The sequence below is a fragment of the Dunckerocampus dactyliophorus genome, chromosome 3 (assembly GCF_027744805.1).
Source record: "Dunckerocampus dactyliophorus isolate RoL2022-P2 chromosome 3, RoL_Ddac_1.1, whole genome shotgun sequence".
Classification (NCBI taxonomy): domain Eukaryota; kingdom Metazoa; phylum Chordata; class Actinopteri; order Syngnathiformes; family Syngnathidae; genus Dunckerocampus; species Dunckerocampus dactyliophorus.
In genome coordinates, this window is record NC_072821.1 from 784956 (window position 1) to 810000 (window position 25045).

The following is a 25045-nucleotide window of genomic DNA, read 5'->3' on the forward strand; positions in this document are numbered from 1 at the left end:
GTATCAACAATGACTGTATCAACAATGACTGTATCAATAATGACTGTATCAATAATAACTGTATCAATAATGACTGTATCAATAATGACTGTATCAACAATCACTGTATCAACAATCACTGTATCAACAGTGACTGTATCAACAATGACTGTATCAATAATGACTGTATCAATAATAACTGTATCAACAATCACTGTATCAACAATGACTGTATCAACAATGACTGTATCAATAATGACTGTATCAATAATAACTGTATCAATAATGACTGTATCAATAATGACTGTATCAACAATCACTGTATCAACAATCACTGTATCAACAGTGACTGTATCAACAATGACTGTATCAATAATGACTGTATCAGCAATCACTGTATCAACAATGACTGTATCAACAATGACTGTATCAATAATGACTGTATCAACAATCACTGTATCAACAATGACTGTATCAATAATGACTGTATCAATAATGACTGTATCAACAATGACTGTATCAACAATCACTGTATCAATAATGACTGTATCAACAATGACTGTATCAACAATCACTGTATCAATAATCACTGTATCAATAATGACTGTATCAATAATGACTGTATCAACAATCACTGTATCAACAATGACTGTATCAATAATGACTGTATCAACAATGACTGTATCAATAATCACTGTGTCAATAATCACTGTATCAATAATCACTGTATCAACAATGACTGTATCAACAATCACTGTATCAATAATGACTGTATCAACAATGACTGTATCAATAACCACTGTATCAATAATGACTGTATCAACAATGACTGTATCAATAATGACTGTATCAACAATGACTGTATCAATAATCACTGTATCAACAATGACTGTATCAATAATGACTGTATCAATAATCACTGTATCAATAATAACTGTATCAACAATGACTGTATCAACAATGACTGTATCAATAATGACTGTATCAACAATCACTGTATCAACAATGACTGTATCAACAATGACTGTATCAATAATGACTGTATCAACAATCACTGTATCAATAATGACTGTATCAATAATGACTGTATCAACAATCACTGTATCAATAATGACTGTATCAACAATGACTGTATCAACAATCACTGTATCAATATTCACTGTATCAACAATCACTGTATCAACATTCAGTGTATCAAGAATCAGTGTATCAACAATGACTGTATCAATAATGACTGTATCAATAATCACGGTATCAACAATGACTGTATCAACAATGACTGTATCAATAATGACTGTATCAATAATCACTGTATCAATAATGACTGTATCAACAATGACTGTATCAACAATCACTGTATCAACAATGACTGTATCAACAATGACTGTATCAATAATGACTGTATCAACAATCACTGTATCAACAATGACTGTATCAACAATCACTGTATCAACAATGACTGTATCAATAATTACTGTATCAACAATGACTGTATCAACAATCACTGTATCAATAATGACTGTATCAATAATAACTGTATCAACAATCACTGTATCAACAATGACTGTATCAACAATGACTGTATCAACAATCACTGTATCAATAATGACTGTATCAACAATCACTGTATCAACAATCACTGTATCAACAATGACTGTATCAATAATGACTGTATCAATAATAACTGTATCAATAATAACTGTATCAATAATGACTGTATCAACAATCACTGTATCAACAATGACTGTATCAATAATGACTGTATCAACAATCACTGTATCAACAGTGACTGTATCAACAATGACTGTATCAATAATGACTGTATCAACAATCACTGTATCAACAATCACTGTATCAATAATGACTGTATCAACAATGACTGTATCAACAATCACTGTATCAACAGTGACTGTATCAATAATGACTGTATCAACAATCACTGTATCAACAATGACTGTATCAACAATGACTGTATCAATAATGACTGTATCAATAATGACTGTATCAACAATCACTGTATCAACAATGACTGTATCAACAATGACTATCAATAATTACTGTATCAGCAATCACTGTATCAACAATCACTGTATCAATAATGACTGTATCAATAATAACTGTATCAACAATCACTGTATCAACAATGACTGTATCAACAATGACTGTATCAATAATGACTGTATCAATAATAACTGTATCAATAATGACTGTATCAATAATGACTGTATCAACAATCACTGTATCAACAATCACTGTATCAACAGTGACTGTATCAACAATGACTGTATCAATAATGACTGTATCAATAATAACTGTATCAACAATCAATGTATCAACAATGACTGTATCAACAATGACTGTATCAATAATGACTGTATCAATAATAACTGTATCAATAATGACTGTATCAATAATGACTGTATCAACAATCACTGTATCAACAATCACTGTATCAACAGTGACTGTATCAACAATGACTGTATCAATAATGACTGTATCAACAATCACTGTATCAACAATCACTGTATCAACAATGACTGTATCAATAATGACTGTATCAACAATCACTGTATCAACAATGACTGTATCAATAATGACTGTATCAACAATGACTGTATCAACAATCACTGTATCAACAATGACTGTATCAACAATCACTGTATCAACAGTGACTGTATCAACAATGACTGTATCAATAATGACTGTATCAATAATAACTGTATCAACAATCACTGTATCAACAATGACTGTATCAACAATGACTGTATCAATAATGACTGTATCAATAATAACTGTATCAATAATGACTGTATCAATAATGACTGTATCAACAATCACTGTATCAACAGTGACTGTATCAACAATGACTGTATCAATAATGACTGTATCAACAATCACTGTATCAACAATGACTGTATCAACAATGACTGTATCAATAATGACTGTATCAATAATGACTGTATCAACAATGACTGTATCAACAATCACTGTATCAATAATGACTGTATCAACAATGACTGTATCAACAATCACTGTATCAATAATGACTGTATCAATAATGACTGTATCAACAATCACTGTATCAACAATGACTGTATCAATAATGACTGTATCAACAATGACTGTATCAATAATCACTGTATCAATAATCACTGTATCAACAATGACTGTATCAACAATGACTGTATCAATAATGACTGTATCAACAATCACTGTATCAATAAAGACTGTATGAATAATCAGGCATCATATTAAAAGCATAAAATAGTATATTTTATGTATTCACAAGGACCATACAATCATGTCATCCTCCCCCAGGAACAAACAGGACAGTAAAGCTTCTTAAATAGAAATTCATGGACTTCAACAAACAAACCAGCTAAAAAAAAAATGCTGTGGTGATTTTTTTCTCTTCAAATGCCCTTTTCTGTTTGGAAGGTGCCCTACAAAAAATGAGCCAATCCCGCGTCAACGCAGCCTCTTTCACACAGAGATCCTGCAAAGTAGCCTCATCGCAGCCACGACAGAGGATTCAGTCGCCCGTGCCTTTCACCCCCCCTCTGTCACGGCTCCCATGCAAGCTCGGAAGGCGTAAAATGCGGTTTATGCGGGGGAAGGTTGGCAGGCTGTGTGAAAGGGGCTTCTGATTCACCCGCCGCTTACCCGAAGGCAACATGCTGCCCGGGGATTTCCTAAACGCATACTCCTGATGAACTTTGCTCTCTGCTTTATTTACAGCGTGAAGGTCCCGTATTATTGGATCGTTCAACAATTAGTGTTGCCCCCCATGCTGGATTTGATCAGCCCTACGCGGAACACGCCGTTTTGTGTCTGCAGCTTTAATGCTGATGAGCTGTGTTTGGCCACGCCTCTCTGCTGTGTGCTTCATCTACTTTTTACACGGGAACTCGGCACTTGTCCACCGTAACAGACGGCGTCCGTCACACCCAACAGCCTAACATCAGGAGCGGGACAGGAGGACGCACACGTTAGCCTAGCTAGCACATCTGCGGGAGCTACCGTGCTACCATTACACTTACATATGAACAGCAACATCATGCTAGCTTAGCCTATTCGCCGCTGACTGAAAAAAGCTGACTGATGGATAGTTGGCAGAGCGCCAGGCTGTTTTAAGACGTGTAGTGAAGCCTGCTTTATTTTTCTAAAGCTGTTCTCTATCAGGTTGTTTGACATGTGATGAGTAAACATGAGCACATGGACTACAGAACATTCCTTAAGGAAGTCAGATGGGCCCAAAGGGGGCCCACGTGTGCACGTATGCAAGGCTACTTTTCCAAACACCTTACAATAGAAGCGCTCATTGAACAACAAACAAAATATCATATCACAGTCCTACAATTAGCTTGTAGCGAAGCCTCTTTTTTTCCTCATTTTTGCTGTTTTTTTCTTTTGCACATATTTGAACTTCCCCTAATGAGTCCCTAATTGCAAGGCGGCATGGCGCGGGTGGTAGAGTGGTGGCCTCGTGTCCTGAAGATGACCAGCAGGTTGATGTGCTAACAGCGTCAAGGTGCTCGGAGTGCCTGCGAGGTGGAAAGGCGCTGCACACTACGAGTGAAAGACCAAAATTGCAACTTCTTCTTAGAATTGGACTTTTTTCTCTTATATTTTGATTTGATTCTCATAAAACATCCAGTCTGAACATCGCTGCTGTTCTTCTTTTTTTTACATTTTCCACCTATTTCAACTCGCTTCTTGTAAATGTTCTCCTCAGGACTTTATTCTCGTGACACGACGGTCGTCCCTCGCAATATCCCGGTGGGATTACCCCTCCCTCGCCGCATGAGAGTTTCTCAGAAATGAATGAGGGCTGTTTGGTGTCAGACTTCGGTCTGTGAGTCCAAACATACTGAAGGGCAGGTGATGTGTAGCATTCTGGCCACTAGGCAGCAGCAGTGTCCCATGTGGGAGACACCTGTCCTTATTACACTACCCTACCTTGCACCCCATGTGGCCAGAGCGAAAAAAGGTTCTCCTCCCATTCCGTGTGGAAGTGGTAAGCTTGTGGCTTCTTACTTTGTCCTTCTTCCCCACTCCGTTTGAAAGTCTTTCCTACGTTCAGAAGAAATCAATTTGAGGCTAGCTGGTTAGCTCGCAAGCTTGTTGGCCGTCTGGAGTCCCTGTCGCGTAATAGTTGCTCAATCCGGTGTAAACAAGGAATAACAGGAGTGTTACTTCCTGTCTACAGGGCTCTAATAATGTTAAAAAATGTATTTCGAAAGTCGCAAACAGGTTGTCTTCTTCTAACGATGAAAGTCAGCCATTTATTAACGTTGAATCCTGTGGCGGGCGGGGGTGGAACCAATTCACTGCTACAAAGGAGGGAAGGAGGTACAACTTTTTCTGCAACCTAATTTTCCAAAAATTACAACTTTATCCAGTGTTTTGTTTGTTTTTTGTTTTTCATATTACCATAACATCTTTTCTCTTTATTATTTCAACTTTATAAAATGACATTTTTTTCCTCATAACATAAAGTTATTCTGGTCTGTTTGCTGTTGGATTTCAACTTTTTTCTCTTTATTTCAGTTTTTTTATGGAATTTTATTTTTACAATGTGCCACGGGCCAATAAAAAACAGCAAACGGCACCCCGGCGCCCACGCTGGACACCCCTGCTTTAACAACTTCAAAAGGGAGCATTTCAGCGTCTCTTCTCCTAAAAGTGGAGCAAACAAGTGAGGGGGGGGGACAGTCTTTTCTCATAAACAGGCTCCCGGGACACGTTATTGTTGTGTATCGTTAAAATCCACTTTTGCATAATAAGGGACCCTTAACGCTTTGGTGGACGCTGCTGCGTAAGTCAAGTCGTGTGTTTTTGCTATGAGAGCACAAGGCCCGGTCGACACGATGCATGTTTACAAAAACACCTCCAACCAACAAATAAAAGGCATTTGCTGTTCTAAAGGTTATTTTGTCATCACAAGGCAAAAAACATGTCAAGCACATTATCCGATGCCAAAAGAAAACAGTCCTGTCGCCGCAGGCAGGTCCGAGTTCATCACGTCCACGTCGTCTTCTTCCTTCCTTGCGGACGCCCCCGGGGGGGCAACAACGTCCAGGCACACGAACGCGCTAAAGTTTGGCTCCTTTTGTGGTTTCGTCCTCTAGAAGGACAGACGGCGAGCACGTGACGTGAGGTCCTACTAGTAACAGCTAGTACACATGTAGACCACAACACGCCTTGGTAGCATACGACCACGTCACACGGAGAGGCTACATACAGCTGGAGGTTCTGGTCGCTGCGGAGGTTCCAGTGCGGAGCGCTGATGCGTCACTTTGGCACTTGTATGTACACAGGAGAGGGGGTTTGGGGACGGTGGTCGATATGGAACATCTGGTCTTTTAGCAGGGCCAAGTCCACCCAGGTTCTCGTGTTCAAAATGCGATGAGTTTGGAGTATTGCTTGCACGTCATCATTAAAAAGCGTACATGAAAGCAATCACAATGCCAGCGCTGGAGAGAACGGTCAGCCCACCAACCAAGGTTTAGTGAAACTCAGCTCCTCTTCCTCAAAAGCCTGCTGTGGAGGCGGTCCCAATGATCAGGAAACTTCCTGTTAGCTGTTTGTTGGTGTATCTGATCTGGTTTCAACCCATGTTGGCATCTTGACTCTAATTGAATTACGTATATGAGTGTGTGTGTGTGCGTGTGAGACAGAGAGAGACAGATTAAAATGACAAAGAACAGGGTGTCTTTCGTTCCAAGTAGGCCTGTCACAATAACAAATTTTGCTGGTCGATAATTGTGCTAAGAATTGTTGTTGATATTCGATATTATCGCCAACACTTTCTGAGACCATTTTTTCATGAATTATTGTTACGAGAGGTGTAATTCACATTTGAACCACAAGATGGTACTCAAGTGTAGCGTACGTTGTACCGGTGTGACACATTAGCTTGACGCAGAAGTGTCCTGCATGTACGTTTTTGCAACATAGCCGTGGGCGCACCATTTTGCACTGTTTAGTTTATATTTGCCGACCAAACACCTCACTAAGCGTTGACTGTCGCAAGGAAGGCTCCGCTGCCACGCTACGTTGGTAGCTTACTTGTCAGTTGACAAAACTGTTGGTTGTCGGTGTTCATGCGCTCTCCGTCTTCATTGTCTTTAAAACCAAAATATTCCCACACTGTGGCTGAGGCGTTCGCCTTAAAAACACAATCACTTTTGTGCCGTCATTCATGTTAGCGTACGCTAGCTGACAAAGCTAACTGCTGCTAGGGTAGTAGCTAGTAGCTAGCAGCCCCGCGTCCACAAAGAGGCTGAATGGCTGACAGGAGGGTTCACTCTCTCCATTCATTCCACGGTAGAAGCAGCGTGCAGACACATGCAGAGTAGTCATCCAGCCTGGGGGGCGCAGAGACACCAGCAGACACGCAAACACACGCATTTTGTTTTCTTTTTGTTTTTTTATCGTTCCACTCATTGATTCATCGCTGATTGTGACAGGCCTGGTTCCAAGTGAAAGGTCTTGTGTGATTGTGTTGCCTCTCTGCATACGTGAACCAGCACCCATCCAGAAACGAGTGGAACATGTTCCATTCCTAACACCTGCTAGCACATTTGAAATGAATTCAAATGATGATGCAAGAGCTCAGCAGTTTTACGTTTTGCAATTTGTTCCTTTACGCTAACCAAGCGTGACCTTAAAACAGACGTACGTCCCGAATGGCGATGACGGCGTACCGCTACACCCCTGCTATCATCACACACCCATTCCTGTCTGGACTACAACGTGGAACCTCAAAAGCGGAGCGCCCCAGATGTGGTGGAAAATGAGCAAGATTTGAGAAAAACGCAGCGAGACTTCAAACCACCGTGCTCGGCAACGCGACGCTTCAGTTCCGCCAGCATCAAAGGATAACGTGCACGTTTTGCTTTTTCGGGTCTGTAAGGACAAGGGGCGTTCACAGACGAATGTCGACAGGAAGGTAAAAACTCCGTCAACACACGTCCTCACTTCTTGGCAAAGCTTACATTCACCTTGTTGTGCGCTTGTCGCCATTGGGGTGACGGGGGGAGATGGAGCCTACCCCAGCTGACTTTGGGGGTGAGAGTCAGGGTTCACCAGGATTCAGATTTTGTTCAAAATGTTTGCCAAAATGTCGCCCCTGGTTTTCTGCATTTCTCAGTTTCGGTCCAGTATCGCACGTAACAAAGTAGTCCGTCTCCTCCGCGCTGTATCCTTCCGCAACATCAAGTTCCCAAACCAAGCAGCCTCCGCTTCCTGTTTGTGCTTGTTTCTGTCAACTATGAACTCGTTTCTGATTGTATAATTATGATGGACGTTCTGTCATGCTTTTATTTTGATAGAACTCTTATTGCACGACATCGTTATACTGGTCTTACGGCCGTCCGTGTTCGCTCATTCTATTTAAAACCCAAACATTCCCACGCTGGGGATGCGGCATTGGCTTCATTCACGTTAGCGAGGCTAACTGCTAGCATCACTAGCAGCCCCGCCTCCACAACGAGGCTGAATGAGACCAGGGTTCGCTCTCTCCGTCCGTTCCGCTACAGAAGCGATGCCCACAGAGAGATGCAGAGTGACCCTCAGGTCATCCAGCCTGTGTGGCGCAGAGAGACCAGCAGACGCAACACACACGCTCACGTGCACATGTATCACTCCATGAATTGGTGACAGGCCTAGCAAGCGCAAGCCAGCAGCCCCGTGTGGCCCAACGTCCGTATGCACGCCACCAAAGTGAGACGTAGACACACGGCCTGCGTCCTTCATAGAGCTTCTATGACGGCCATCGCTTGACACCCAACCAGGTTCCCTCTGCTTTCTTTCCTCTGCCAAAACACGACCAAACTGGAGTTGAACGAACGTTCTTGTGTTCCACTTTAGAGGTTCCACCGTAATCTCACCAGAGCAAAACACATTGGGGGTTTTTTTGAAAGAAAAAAAAATCACTTCTCAATTTGTCTTTGAGATGTGTCGCTCCTGAAAAACCCGCCCGCTGATGACCTTGAAGCGGTTCCATCATCACATCAAGTGATGGCGGGTGATGCGGGCCGTGTGTTTCTAAACTAAACATCTAAAAGAGGATGATTTGGGTGATACAGTAGATCCCCGTCCACGCGCTCATTTCTTTTCTCTGCTTTAAATTCTACATCATTTGTTTTTTTGTTACTGCTAGCTTAAATAGGAAGTGTTTGGATGGCGCTATCTGCAGGGGGGAAAAAGGTGCTGCAGCCTGTAATCAGGAAGAGGACGACGTCCAGCAGGAAGACGCGCTGACAAGACGTGATGTGCTGCACGTTCTGCAAGTGCTGACTGCTGTGTGCCGCATGTCACATGTTCCACGTCAAATCAGGAAGTGTTTCGTAAGCGTGCGGCGCATTTTATTTCAACGTTAGGCATTTTGATGCGTGCGTCCGTTCTCGGTTTTTTGCCCTGCAAAAACTGCAAGGACGGCGTTGCCTCCTCCATCGCAGTTCATCTTTTGCGGCCGCACTGTTTTGCTTGCTGTTTTTTTTTTTTACAGTGTATGCGCGTGCATTGTGTTCTGCAACCTGATTGGCTGAGGGAGAACCACACCATTATCTTCTGCGTCGTGATTGGCTGTAGACTGCTGTCAATCAATGTCCTGCACGGCCGTGTCTCCTGTCGTGTTCATCGCTAGCCAACAGTGGGACTTGCAACAAAACCCACAATCACTGCGTTTGCATGCCGCCAACATTCAGGTTGAGGTCAATATTCCCGTTTCTGACACATTTGGAATAACTCGTGACCCAAAGGACAAGATGGCGGCTACAAGCGACCCAAATGAGTTTCCTCCGCGGGGTGGCTGGGCTCTCCCTTAGAGGGAAGGGAGAAGCTTGGGGAAGAAACGCTGCTCCTCCGCATTGAGAGGAGCCAGATGAGCTGGCTCAGCATCTGGTCAGGATGCCCCCCCCCGGACGCCTCCCTGGGGAGGTGTTCAGGGCACGACCGGTGGAAGGCCTCGGCGAAGACCCGGGACACGTTGGAGAGATTATGTCTCCCAACTGGCCTGGGAACGCCTCGGGACCCCCCGGGAGGAGCTGGATGAAGTGCTTAGGCTGCTGCCCCCACCTGGGATAAGCGGAAGAAGGTGGATGGAAGGAACCTCGTAGGTTGATCATTCAAATTCAAACAAAGGTGTGAACTTTTCAACAAGAGAGAAAATGTTATTTCCTGTCTGAGAAAAGTCTATAAAGTCCATAAAGTGTAGGGTGGGGGCTTTTACAGCTGGGACAAAATAAAGTCGGCTACTTGGCTGATTTCACTTATTGCGGGCTATTTTGGGAACCTGTCCCCCGTGATAAAGGAGGGAACACTGTAATGAATGAAGTGCGGGGATCTCCTGTGTGCGTGCATGAATATGAATATGATCCTCCAGGACGAAATGTGACGTGAGCGCGGATCAGACGGGACCAAGTTCAAGTAAGTCCGTCCTACAGTAAAAAATAAAAAGGGTCGATGATTTCAGTGCAACTTTTGCGAGAACCTACGAGCTGAGGGTCGGACAAAGCTCTGACTGACAGAGAGAAACCGACGCTGACGTCTCCTGCGCCCCGTCACTATAAGACCGACTCCACGTTGTCGCACATGTCCTGGTCGTCCAGGTTGTACACGTACTTGGTCCTGGAGGCGGGGCTGTGGGACAAGTCCTTGCCCAGGTTGTCCAGAGTCACGTTGGAGGAGAAGAGCTCGGTGGGCGTGAGGTAGCCCTCGCTGTTCTTGATGTACTTCCTGTAGTTCTTCCTCAGGCACTGCCACGTGGTGGCGTAGAGGACGAAGGCCGAGGACTTGAGCGCGATGGCGATGCTGACGTACAGGTGCCTGTAGGCCACGTTGTCGTACAGCATGCACGCCCCCTTCTCGCCGCACACCGAGCTCCAGAACAGGCAGGTGGAGTCGATGCCCATGCCGAAGATGAGGGGTGGGGGGATGAAGCCTGGGGGAGAGGTGAAAGGGCCGCTTTCAGCTCGACACACGTGCGCCAGCATTCCAGATGTGCTGTGTTTGCTTACCGATCAGCCTCAGGAGCAGGAACAGGACCCCCAGGGCGTAGGACTTCAGGTCTGGACTTACGGTTCTTCAGAGAAAAATAAATTCAGGCTTTAAGTCAACATCCGCTAATTTCAGCAGATTGTCAGGAATTTTCACATCTTTGTGAGACGCTTCATTCATCAACAAAGCCACAAATGCAACAGCTCCCTCTAGTGGGCGCACTGTTCTCTGACCTGATGAGGATGATGACGGAGGGCGTCTGGGCCATGGCGCCGATCATGCTGCACAGGCAGATGACACACAGGAAGGTGAGGAAGGCCTGCTGGCAGCCTGGACTTGGACACTTGCCCGGTAGAGCCACCCCCTCCTCACTGGTGCTGGATATGCACGCGCACCCCGTCAGGTTCTGATGAAGCAACGTGTTTCAGAGCCCGTGCTGCACACGCTTCAGGGGCGTTCACAGCCAACACGGTGCGAGCGCCACTCACCGCTCTGGTGCAGCCGGCGAAGCAGGCCGAGAGGTAGGTGACGCCGTTGGAGCCGCACACGGGGCTCACGGACGCCGTGTAGCAGTTGCAGCTGCTGATGCAAGGCGACTCGGGCCGCTGCCAGGAGCGCAGCGTCCTGCGGGGGGGTGTCAAGAGGGGGACCGCATTATACGATTGACATGCGGTGGATGATCGGTGCTGAAAGGCACTGCTGCTGTCTTTTTTACCGTTCAATCACAACAACAGCAGACCACGGATTACTTGGAACGTCTCACCCTAACCCCTCTTTTTCGTCACGGGCTCTCTCAAAAAAAACAAAACGGTGGAAGAAATGGCGGTCGTAGCACGTGGCTTCATACAGGCTTTATTTGAGCTGACTCATCAATAGCTAGCAGACAACACTGCGCCACGGAACAAGGAAGCGCGTGGTGTGGTCCACCACAGCCGTCTTCATTTGACTTTCAACACTGCAAAAACTCAACATCCTATCAGAATATTTGTCTTATTTCTACGTTTAGGATTTGTAAATGCAGCCATCAACATCATGTCATGTGCCACTTGGTCTTACCAATGTCTTTATTTTTATGATCTATTATTTCTCTCCTTTTCCAGAAGGTACTTCCAGTCTGGGGTGGATTCGTTCATCTATAAAAGTCAAAAGTCCATGCGCTTCCAGCACGTGTACACTCCCCCGGACAGCTGCATCTTAAAGGGACGGGTTCATTTTACTCTTTGGCTAATTAAATGAAGGAAATATCATTGGAGATGCCAAGTACTTTCATTTGTAGTTTTATGTACATTATTTTTCAATATCTCAATACTTATTTTTCAACAGAGCAAAAATAAGTATTGTGGCAGGCTGTGTTGAAAGATATATATTTTTTAAATATATGTAGCGAGCCAATCAAAAAATTAGCTGCCAACCACAAATGGCTCCCGGGCTGTGCACGGTTAGGTTGGTAAAACCTTAAGACCTTAAGAGCTGTGCTGAACTCTTGGCCGAGCGGTCAGCGCTCTCGTTTCCCATTCCGAAGGTCCTGGTTTCGGGCCCGGCGGCGGCAGTGTGAAGCACAGAGAAAAAAAAAAAGAGCACAGTGAATTGCACTACCCGGCAGACACCAGCAGAGGGCGGAGTTTCCTTTCTGTCTAAACAGGCTGCTGGAGAACATGAGCCAAAACAGCAGCACAGCAGCTGGGGAGGCTGCCTCTGAATGATATCATGATATCAGGGATGGGATGGGTGGGATCAAGGAACTCATTGGGGACAAAACACCCGTTTGTGCCAGATCTGGGAGGAGATCCCCCAGGCCTTTATAGACAGGTTGGCGGCCATTTCGAATTTGTGCGCGCACATATTAACATGTCTGTGATTAGAAGCTTGTTGTGTTTGCAGATACATATGATTATACTGTTACGTGTTGACCAGTAGAGGGCACTGTGGGACTGCGGATAAAAGTTGTACAGCACTACTAGGCTTGTTATTATCCACGACCCACAGAACAAAGCTGTGCTAGTAATGTCTTACACTTGTTTTTAATATTTTACTTTTTATACGGCAGAGTGTCATTACAGCTTTAGTTCATCAGGAAGTGACGGGAAGTGACGGTGGGCGTCCCGAGCAGGAGAGCTAGGCTCAGTGCTAGCTGTGAGTTTGGAGAGAGTTGGGAAGTGTGTTTATGTTGGCGTGGATGTAAAGTCCTGCAGTGTTCTCCGCTGTTAATAAAGCCATTAAAGTGCATCGGCGACGTGAGTCTCTCCTTCCCCACAACAAGCGGCGTTACAGTATTGACACACATTGTGCACATTGTCTCACACCAGGAAATAAACGGTGTCACTGTCTGCAACAAGCTCAAAAGAAGACGGCTTTTTTTATGTGGAACAACTGACAGTTTGTGTGGATCTTGTGAATGATTGTGACTGAGCTAGGACTCAGTAATTAAAGTCTACACACGACGCCTTCATTGATTGAAAAAAACAAACTTTTTCGTGCATGAAGCTTCTACTTGAGTTGGTAATTTGGCCGCTATATGCGGTCAGATATTGACCAAGGGAGACAAAATGGGTGGCTGCTGGCCAGGTGACTGCTATACACAGGGTCTATAACATGTACATTTGCTGCGGGGGGATTTTTCAGTGGCTGCTATAGGCAGGTGGCCGTTCTATAAAGGTGGCCGCTAAGACAGGTTTGACTGTATATCATTTTTAAGTATTGGCCCTTTGTGGATTTTAATAAAATTGCAAAGTAAACAACTTTTTAATCACATTAGCCAGGAATTTAGTTAATGAACTTGAAGATTTGAAAATTCAAACAGTAATCCATCGTCTACCGTTCCATCATAGTTTTATCAGGAAATGTATTCATTCACATTTTAAATCTTTGCTATAACTCTTATACAGTACAGTGTTGTACAGTACGTTGGATTTGGATGATCAGGATACATTTTTATTTGTATTTATTTGTGTTAATTCGACGACATAACTTTAAAAGAGAAATCCTATGTCAACATTTTTTTTAAGTTTCACTTTTTTTTACCGTAAAAGTAAAAAAGAAAATCAATGAAAATATATTGTCTATTGTTCTACTGAATACTGTATTTGAATGAACAGAAATATTTGTATTCATTTTAATTCAATGAAAAAGTCTTCTTTTTACTGTAAAAGTAACAAAAAAAGAGTTGAACTGCGTTGCCTGCTGTCTGTGGTCCAGCCCACCTGACGACATGTAGCATACAGACACCAACATTGGACGGGCTTCATGTGCAAAATAGGACCAAGTGGCTCCCCCATCCTTGGTGGAAAAAGTGTGGGCCCCCCTGCTCTACCTTGGTATGACGCGGGACAACTTACTCGTTGCTGTAGGCGACCGTCACCCCGGCAACGGGCCCGGTGTCACAGCCCAGAAAGAGGAAGGAGACGTAGCATGCGGTGGACACCAGGTTGACCAACATGGCCATGCGCACGGCGCCAAGGGCCGACAGGTTGAGCTTCTTCACCAGCAGCCCCCCGAGGAAGATCCCCAGACAGGCGCAAGGAATGGCCGTCATTCCTGCAGAGGAGGAAGGAAGCACGTTTGCTTGCCTGGAAGGACTTGGAAGGAGGTAAAGGCCCCGCCTACCTAGCAGCTGATTGGCTGAGGAAGTGGTGAGGTTGAACTGCTGCTCCAGGTATTTGCCCAGGAAGGCGGCAAAGCCAGCCACCACGGCGATCTCCATGCAGGCGGCCAGCGTGATGCAGCTGAAGACGGGATTGGACAGCAGGTGTCTGGTCACCCGGGGGATGACTGGGCCAAAGAGGACACCACATCAAGGCACTGCTCTCTTTGGCAACACCTGCTCCTCCTCCACTCACCTCTCAGGTGCTCACACACAGACAGCCCGCTGTTCAGGTCGAAGCCATGGATGCCCACTTTGGGCTTGGAGGCCTGGTAGTCCAGGCTGAGGGGCGACGGCAGCATGGCCTGCTCGCTCTCCGCACCGCCGTCCAGAGTCTGCTCGTCCAGGGCCTGAGGGAAGCCGAACATCAACAGGGCCGACAGGAAGAGTAAGGCACCGCAGAGGAGGAAGCCGCCCCACCAGGCCCCGATCCAGCGAGGGTCTTCTGGAGTGATGTCCAGCTTGCCTGGAAGGGAACATACAGACGTCAGTACATATCTATATCTATCTATATCTACGTATATATCTATACATATGTACATATGTAACCGGCCCTGTTTCACACCTGCCCGCACCGGGGCTCGAACACAGGACCTTCGTAATGGGAGGTGAGGGCGCTGACCACGCGACTAAAAGCCCGGACTGTCGGCGTGTTCAGCGCAGCTCTTGAGGCAGAGGGAGTGAGGTTTACCAACGTACACTCGCACTGCCTCACAGGCTGGCATCCGTTACACATGTACACACAGTACAGTACATCCACCCACTTTCTCCAAGATGACAATGCTTCTCACCTTACCTCTAACGGAGAACCCAGCCACCCTACGGAGGAAACTCCGAACTCCGAAAAGATTAATAGTCCGTCCATCTATCTATCTATCTATCTATCTATCTATCTATCTATCTATCTATCTATCTACCTATCTATCTATCTATCTATCTATCTACCTATCTATCTATCTATCTACCTATCTATCTATCTATCTATCTATCTATCTATCTATCTATCTATCTATCTATCTATCTACCTATCTATCTATCTATCTACCTATCTATCTATCTATCTATCTATCTATCTATCTATCTATCTATCTATCTACCTATCTATCTATCTATCTATCTATCTATCTATCTATCTATCTACCTATCTATCTATGTATCTATCTATCTATCTATCTATCTATCTATCTATCTATCTATCTACCTATCTATCTATCTATCTATCTATCTATCTATCTATCTATCTATCTATCTACCTATCTATCTATCTACCTATCTATCTATCTATCTATCTATCTATCTATCTACCTATCTATCTATCTATCTATCTATCTATCTATCTATCTATCTATCTATCTACCTATCTATCTATCTATCTACCTATCTATCTATCTATCTATCTATCTATCTATCTATCTATGTATCCATCCATCCATCCATCCATCCATCTATCTATCATTAGGTTGTTGTAGCCACTTAGCTATTGCTAAATAGCTAGAGTAAGTGGCTAACTGCTAATTGCTAGCTGCTTGTCGTGATTTTGCAAGTTTGGCGCTTCAAGGGTTAAGTTATGCATTTATCTTTGACCCCCGTTTATCCTCTCATCTTTCCTATTCTTTCTAAACTGATGTCTTTGGCCATGTTTGGTTGACAAAAGTAACGGCGCTTGATGGTCATCTCCCACCATCACTCAACTAGCAGTCAAGGTTAAGCTAGCTCATACTGGCTCACAGTTCCCTCGTTTTTATTTCACGCTTTAATAGAGAAATATCCTGTCTGAGGGTCATGAATGTAACATTAAGAATGAAATCTGTTGTATTTTGGAGTAAATTACTGTTTTTGTTAACTGTATAAGGAACCTGAGGGGTGAGGAGGCCCAGCGGTGAAGTGAGCCACCCCCCATACTCTGGTTTGGTCACGTGGTGGACATTTGATGACGTCTGAGCGGCACGGGGGTGCGACTATCCCATGGCGCATGGCCACGACCGCCACCGCCTGTCAGTCACGATGATGATGGGAAAAATCAACTCACTGGTGTCGATGAAGACGGCGTCAACGTAGACTTTGGTACAGACGGAACCTAGGATGAAGCCACAAGCTGGCCCGAACACTAACGTTGAAAATAAAATTCCTGCAAGACAGAAAGAAGAATCCCATTAAAACACACTTCACCAACTCTGGCAGCAGAGGGCGCCACTGAAACAAAGTGGTGAGGAGTTTGCATGAGCAAGATGGAGCCTTTCTGAAACCAACATAAGAATGCATTCAGTGATGACGACAACGTTTTCTATCCCAGGACTGATTAGATGTTGGGCCTTCGCTACGTCAAACATCCTCATCGGTTCATTCCAAGTCTGAGTCATAGTCTGCTCAATTATTGATCCCACGTTAGATATTTCCTGCAAGGTCATAAATAATCGAACAGGAAGTGGTCTCATTGTCTGCAGTGGACACGGCAAGGTTGTCCCTTGGGGTCATTTGCTAAGTGGCTACTATCAAATATACCACGATATCGCTGCTCAGCTGTGACTGACAGTGTTTGTGTTGATGGTTGTGGTTGGAGTGGCGCCCTGTATCGTCCTGGCAGCAGTTTGTGGTGTTGCACATGCAGCAACAGTTAGCTGCTGCACGTAGCGTCTCCTCGTGCAGCTGAACGAGCACAACTGACGGGTGCTTCAGAATGCACACAGCGTTTGAGAGATTGCACATAGAAGTGTGAAAAATAGACAGGAACCCAACTGTTTAAACGCATGGAAATGGGCTGATAATGGATAATCGATACATCCATTCATCGATCGATAAAAAAAATGGGTGGATGATTATGAAACCCTGGATGAATGGATGAATGGCTGAATGGACACGTGCACGCAGTTGTGTTTAATCTCTCTGTGCCACCCAGGCTGGATGGCACGAGGCTTCACTCTGCATGTGTCTGTGTGCTTTACTTCTATAGTGGAATGAACGGCGAGAGTGAACCCTCCTGTCAGCCCTTCAGCCTCTTTGTCCCAGCACGTGGAGGCACCAAGTTAGCCTCGTGAGAAAGCATACGCTAACGCGAAGGAAGGCACAGCAGCGATGAACACAACAGCTCCAGTGTGGGAACGTTTGGGTTTTAAACAGAAAGAACGAGGTGAGCGCATGAACACCGACAAACCGATATGCCGCCTTTGTTGGAGAGTAGCGACGAGGAAGCAGGGGAACATGACCGTGTGTGCACACCCGAAACACAACCCTCCTTTTCAGTTTGGGGGAAAACCAAACCTACCGCTGCAGGTGCAGCAGAGCCTTCGTCCTGACAGCCAAGGCTTACTGAGGCTTTGGGCGGCAAAGGAAGTACAAACAAAATAGTGTCACTCGCCACATTGCAGAGGAAATGCAACCACTCAATCCGGTTGAAAAGGCAACATTTCGGAAAACGTGCCTGAGAGAACGTACACGTCACAAACATGTGGTTTGTTTGGTTCATGGATTGTTTTGAAAACGTGTTGACATTCCGACTATAATGTTAAATAAGTTCACTGCATTGGATACAAAGTACTCCCATTACAGATCATGAACAATTGCCTCAAAAATGTCAATGACATCGACAATAACAATTATCAAGATGTACCAGCAAGATGTGTTATTACTAAAGGTAGAGGGTCTAGCGCTGGGCACAATCTAAATACGGTTACTCCTTTGTGCTTGGACTGGATGTAGCGGGGCCGCCTCTACATTTGCCGTGAAAACCTGGGTGAGTTTCCTCCAACGTGACTTAAAAGCATCCTCTTTAACACAGGAAGCTTTAACCCTTTAAGTGGAGAAGTCAGAGAGGTAGGTGGCCTGCTCAACACACGAGGGGTAAGGGTCTCACACCACCTGCTAACAAGGGTTTTAACATGTGGCAGGCATTTGATGTCATATAGTTCATGAAAAAATGGGCTACGCAACGTTTGTGTCAAGCTAATGTGGCTCACACAGGTACACGACACTTGAGTACCATCTAGTGGTTCAAATGTGAATTACAGCTCTCATGACAATTATTAATGAAAGAAACGGTCTCAAAAAAGGCTTAAGCCTACACTGCTTGACAGTATGCTTGCATCACGGCCCTGCCTGGTCCCAGTACCCACGTGGGCTCATTTGGCCACAGTCCCTAAGATCCTTCATCCAAGTATGACCGCTGGTTTTTGGGAGAATGAACAGAATAAGAATTTCATTGCATAGCAGAACCACCAGTTTTACTGCGCACATGACAATAAAACTCTTCAATTGAATTGAATTGAAGTTGGCCACTTTAGATTAAAAATGGCTGACTTCCTGTTTGTTTTGGAACATGGGTTCTTGAGACATTTTTGTGCGCCCTTTCATGCCAGACATCGCCACCAAATTTCATGAGGATCTGACAAACTGGTGGGGTTGGGGCTAATTAAAGCCGAGTGACTTTCTGGGCTTCGTGTTCCAAATTGATCGAACACTCTGAAATATTGGAGAGCTTTTGTAATAAGAAGAAGAAGAAGAAGAAGAAGAAGAATTTGGAAAGCTGCATATTTCTATGTGGCACAAAGTCCGTATTAGAACAAAGTCAAGTGCCAAGTATCAAACGCAAGCAGAAAAACTTAGAGAGGAAGGCAAATGGTCCGCTCCATTGTTCCTTTAAATAAACCTTGAAAGATGACTGAATGCATTCATCGCTTGCTCTCATTCATTCGGACGGCGCTAAACCTTTCATTAGCGCTGCGAGGCTGAATGTAAATCTGGTATTGAGCGCACGTGGTTGCAGCTCTGCCTGAGCGTGGATCACAGATGCATGAAGGCAGCCGCGTACAAAAAGGCAGCCCACGGAATATGACACCGGAAGACGGACACTGCGGGACAACCGAGGCCTTCAAGAGTCAACAGGAGGACACACGAGAGGAAGGACACGCGCGATCTCTCGCTCAGCAACGCTACAGATGAACGGCAGCTAACATTTACGGCTCACAAATGTTGTCTGGAAGTGAAATAAAAACAACCAAAGACACAGTAGATTTCCTCGTGTGCAAGTCATTTGTTACTAGCTTTACGATTGGCGGCTGGTGGGCAACATGTGCACGTGGCAGGTGGGCAGACTCTTCAGCCGAGAGCCAAGAGCCGTTCAGAAAGGAAAGGGAAGAAGACAGATGCTGTGAAGGAGGAGTGAGGGAAGCCATCTCTGACAGAGGGGGACACACAACGCTGTCCTTTCACCCCTTCCTAAAACATCCAATCATTAGCCTCTAAGGCTCAGCCACCTTGGTTTCAGGTGGGACCATCCCCATCGTGACATCTGAATGGGATGCTAACCAAGGCCCTACCACCCAAACCACCATGGCTAGCAGGCGGAGGCCCCACTCCATTGCATCCCAATGACCGTCATTTCACACCACAAAGGAGGGAAACCATTCCTGTGGGGACATGACCCCTCCTTGAGGGGATAAATACACTGCATCTTGCACCAAGGTCTCAGACTAGAGCTGTCCTATCTAGTCTGACTCGTGTTGGAACTTTTGATTGGGATGAGTGGCAGTACGTCTTCTGAGACAACCGGAACAGTCCAGTTGCACCCCATCCAATGCCGTGGGAATACCACGACAACATTCCCAGGCAAGTTCAGGAAGGGGAATATTTGGAGTTTTAAAAAAAAGGGAAAATTATAGCAGAGAGGAACTTTAAGCCACATGTTGGCCGAGTGGTTAGCATGTTGGCCACAGGAGAGGGGAAGATCTGGGTTCTGTGTGGCCTGTGCATGTTCTCCCCGTGCGTGCGTGGGTTTTCTCCGGGTACTGCGGTTTCCCCCCACATTCCCAAAACATGCATGTTAGGTTTCAGTTCCACCAGGAGGACACCACGGTGCTCCCAGGCCAGCTGTACTGAAAGGTTGCATTTCGTTTGCAATGTAGCGAGCGACGCCGTCTGTCAGCGTGGCCCATTTCACGCTGTCTCGTTTTACATTCACTTTGCTGATCAAACGCCTCAGGAAGCGTTGACTGTCGGGACGAAGGCTCTGCTGGGGGCTCTGGCGTTCGACTTAGAAACTATCGCTTTTGTGCCTTCATATACATCGACGCTTGCTTGCTAACTTGCTAACTGCTAGCAGTCTGTTTGTGCATCAGGGCTCACTCTCTCCGTTCATTCCGCTACAGAAGCAAAGCACCCAGACACACGCAGCGTGAAGCCTCCTCATCCAGCCTGGGGGGCACAGGCAGACGAGGACAAGGAACCGGCACACATCAATTTATCGAGGCTGACAAAATGATCAACCTCATTCCATGAATCGATGTATCGATGATGGTGGCAGGTCTAGCGTAGCCTAGCATAGCCTAGCGTAGCCTGCGTCAACCTGTCAAACTGGACCATTGAGGTTTCACACTGGTGTTGATTCTCGCGGCAATGCAGGACCAAGCGAGTCCCTTCGGGGATGTTGGCGGCCCTACGTGCACATTCATGTCATGTTTGTGTTGGCATGACATCAATCGCCACGTCGAAGCTGTGTATCGATCACATGTTTTACAGAAACGGGCTGATGCTAATCAGTCTGAGCATCCCTGGTGAAAAATGTGCTCATGTTTGATGGTTTTTACGCACTTCATGACTCTCAGCACTCCCAGCCAAAATGTGATCTGAGACGTGAAGAGGTTCTGTGACAGCAGATCTTTCCCTCCACGACGTGAAGGTGAAGCAGCCTCCAAGAGTGAGATGTGGCGTCGCATGAATCGGTGAATCAGAGTACAGTGCCGGCCTCTGGTCGTGTTGTGCAAGACGAAGGCCGCAGAGGCACAAGGTCACAGGATAATTCCACGCCAGCATGATGGCGCCGTTCAATCACTGGCAAAAGGTGCACAAATGAGAGCGAGGCCGGGCCGGTCCGAGCGCTGAGTCAGCGCCCGCTGCTTCCTTGCCTGGCCAGGAGAGGGAGCGGAATAACTCCAGTGGAGTGAAAACATTTTGCTGCAGTGGACGCCAGCGCTTCATTACACGCGTTACGACCATGAAAGGAGGCGGCCATGTGAGCAAAGGACAGAGACGCTGACCCGCCAGCGCCACGCCGGCTTTCTTCGCTGGAAACAAGCTGAGTGCGGCTCAAACGAGCCTCTGCTGTTGCGTGCTATCATCTCCTTACTGCGTGTTTCGTGTTTCTTGGGAATCCTGCTCTTGTTTGCACATTCAGCAGCACGGTCAAGTAAGGCTAATGTTCAAATGCTAATTTAGTGGCTACGTTTCTCTTGAATTGCCTTTCTAATTGCATCTCCTGTATCTTCACGTGATATCATGGGCTACCACGTAGCGTATCGTTACCGTTATCATTGATTGCTTTGAGGGAACAGAAGCTCAATGCCTCCTCACGCTCACGCGTGCAGTGGAACCTCGGTTAGCTTCCGCCCCGGTTAGCGTGTTTTTTGGTTAACATCCAAAATGTATGCCCAAATGTAGTTTTGGTTTGCGTACAAAATGCCGTCTTATTCATGTGTTTTTATCACAGATGTCCTTGTCGGCATAGCTTGCTAGCAGGCGGACTAGCAGCTCGTCGCTCGTGTATGATGTCATCAGCGGTTGACTCTCAAAGCTGTAAACACAAAACACATTTTCATACTTTTACTATTCTACTTTCACGTGCATAAAACAATTCTAAAAGCATATCAATGACAAATGAAAGTGACAAATGAACATTTAAAGTTATGTTTGCCTTCTTTGAAGACACGAGGTGGCGGCGAGCCGCCAGGCGGACGCCATCTTCCCGTGTTGTCATTCCTTGAACTCAATAGTGTTTCCCACTTTCTTTATCAACTTGGAACTTCCTTTGGCTCCATTTGGGGTTACTAAGGTGAGAAACGCTACTGAATTCCAGAAAGGACTGATGGCAACACAGGAAGGTGGCGTCCGTGTGACGTCTTGTCTTTGGGAAGTCACATCAAGAATCACATCTTCAATGTTTGCAAAAACAACCTTAAATGTTCGTGTATCCTTCCGTCCATCATTTATGCGTGTTTGCATGTGTTTAGAATTGCTTTCTGCGTGTGAAACTGCAACTGTAAAAGTATCAAAACATGCTTTTGGTTCCCATTTCTGGCTTTCTGGAATGAATCCCTTTCTTGCAGGGAAAAACTGATTGGGTTAGCATCCGTTTGGGCCAGAGTGGGCCTCCTGGAGCGAATGAGCGACACTAACCAAGGTTCCACTGTGCTAGCAGGCGTCTTGTCGCCGCTATAAATTGTAAATAATTGAGTTTTTTGAGGTAACTTCAATAGAAAGTGGTGGGATGGCAAACATCCTGGTCTGTGGGGGTCAATCAAATGGAAGCTAATCGAATAAATTCATCAAATAGAAATTCATTTCTAAGCTTTATTTCATGTTTTTTTTACATTCTCTGTCTCGCTGTTAGCATCAACCTCCCATCAAGGTTCTGTGCTGCTCGTATCTTTGGAAGGGGGTAAACGTCCCAACTCAAACACTTATCTTCCCTCCTGCAGGAAAGCTAACAGATGAGCATGCTGGCGTCTGAAGGTCATTAGCTGGAAGCCTGCTAGAGACCTCCCACCCAAGGTGTCAAGAGACCCTGAGGTGGACCCAAAAGACGCCAGGGGGGTTAAGTAGCTCATCAGGACGAAACCCGTGGTTCCCCCGCTGGGCCTGCTGCCACCCTGACCCAAATGTGGATCCAAAATGGAGGGATGGGTTGGAAGCCTGGAGAAAGGGACATGCAGTCATCTTCATCAGACTCACACATTCATGGACATCAGGCCCGTCACGATAACTGATAAACGTTGAATTGAATGCTAAAAAAAAAACAGGTCTCTCATTCTGACGCCCTGGATAAACTGACATGTGCACGTTTGCACGTGTGCGCCACCTGCTGGATGACAAGAGGGTGAGCATTGCTTCTATAGTGGAATGAACGGAGAGAGTGAGGCTCCTAGCGAGTGGACACACGGTGCTAGCGCTAAATTAGCCTTGTGAGAGAGCATATGCTAACATGAATGAACAGCCACAGTGTGGGAATATTTCGGTTTTAAAAAGAACGAACAAGGTGAGCGCATAAACACAGACGACCGACACGGACAGTTTTCTGACCTAGCGAATGAAAACCCTACCAAATGAGGTGGAGGAGCCTCTGTCCCGACAGCCAACGCTAACTGAGGCGTTTGGATCGGCAAAGGAAATATCAAGAACACAGTGAACAGACCGTGTCGCTCGCTACTTTGCAAAAGAGCTGCAACCATTCAGTACGGTCATATGGCGTACATTTGATGCCGTGTCATTGTGATGTTTCCGTGAAACATTAAGAACGACAACGCGGTTGATCTCAAATGGTCAACAGTTCGCAACTCGGCCAACACCAAACATGCAGGCAACTTGTGGCTCGCACAGGTACACTATACTTCAGTACCATCTAGTGGTTCAAATGTGAATTACACCTCTCGTGACAATTAATGAAAGAAATGGCCTCAATGAATGTCGATAACATCGATTATCGACAATAATTTGTAGCACAATTATCGACCAACACAATTTGCTATCGCCACCAAGTGTTCGGGCTCCTTAGCAGAGGTTGAAGGATGAGACAGACTCGTTGTTTAACCGTTGGAGGTGGTACGAGCAATACATCACATAGGAGCGTCGCTTATCTGGGCCCCCGGTATCAGCCACAGCCGCTGATACAATCAATAGTCCAATTCCTGAGCGGCTGCGACACGTGTTGGTCTTTCTGTAGGAGGCCGCCTGGTCGTCCGCAGCGGGGATGTCCAGAAGGAGGACTTATGTGACGCCGTATTTGTAGCGTGCAGCTTCTGTGATCAGCAACGTGCACTTCGGCACGAAGCAGGCAGGACAGGGAAATCGAATGTTTACTTTGCAAACGTCCGTGAAATGCCTCAGGCGACATCGCCAGACGACGACGGGACGTACCTCTTGTGACTCCCTGTTCACGGAAGACGCAAAATGTTAGGACTACTGTACGTGCACTGGACTCCCGGTGCAGCGTCACCCCCCCAACGCTGGCAGCACAGTCACACACTTCACGTATCTTGAGAAAGCTAACATGATTGATTGATGATTGATTGACAGGAAGTGGATGAATGACCTTTCACCTCCAAGAAGTGACGCTGTGAAGGAGTCGTGATTCGTTTCCACCGAGTCGTTAATTAGGACACACGGAGAAGATACAGGTGCTTCGTGGGCGACCCCCCTTTGGTCAGGGGGTAAGGGGTGTCTGGTTGGTTCCCAGAGGACGACGTCCCGCTTGAAGGCGGTATCGATGTGTGCCAGGGTGAAGCTGTGCCCACAGGCAGCCTCTCCTGCCGTGTCGCTGCTTAATATTTCATCCTTGGCTGGGATGTTTGCTAACCTGCTAACTGCTTCCCTGTCACGCCGCATCATTCACACGCTTGGCTCACGCCGCAGCAGCTGCGTCTTCACACGTGCAACTCG

At 45.8% G+C, this 25045-nt stretch overlaps 1 protein-coding gene across 2 annotated transcripts in view; it reads right to left on the reverse strand.

Moving 5' to 3' along the window:
- Positions 1-3230: 3230 nt before the first annotated feature.
- LOC129178458 (solute carrier organic anion transporter family member 3A1-like) overlaps positions 3231-25045 on the reverse strand; it is a 30417-nt gene continuing 8602 nt past the window's right edge. The window contains exons 3-10 of one of the 2 annotated variants that reach the window (XM_054770716.1): positions 16653-16751; positions 14820-15089; positions 14587-14751; positions 14319-14517; positions 11472-11607; positions 11217-11389; positions 11004-11068; positions 3231-10927 (exon numbers count right to left, since the gene is read on the reverse strand). In XM_054770716.1, coding sequence (XP_054626691.1) covers positions 10551-10927; positions 11004-11068; positions 11217-11389; positions 11472-11607; positions 14319-14517; positions 14587-14751; positions 14820-15089; positions 16653-16751 — 1484 coding nt within the window. In that variant the 3' untranslated portion in view covers positions 3231-10550. Of the gene's footprint in view, positions 10928-11003; positions 11069-11216; positions 11390-11471; positions 11608-14318; positions 14752-14819; positions 15090-16652; positions 16752-25045 lie in introns of both variants that reach the window. The other variant, XM_054770714.1, reaches the window with a different exon arrangement.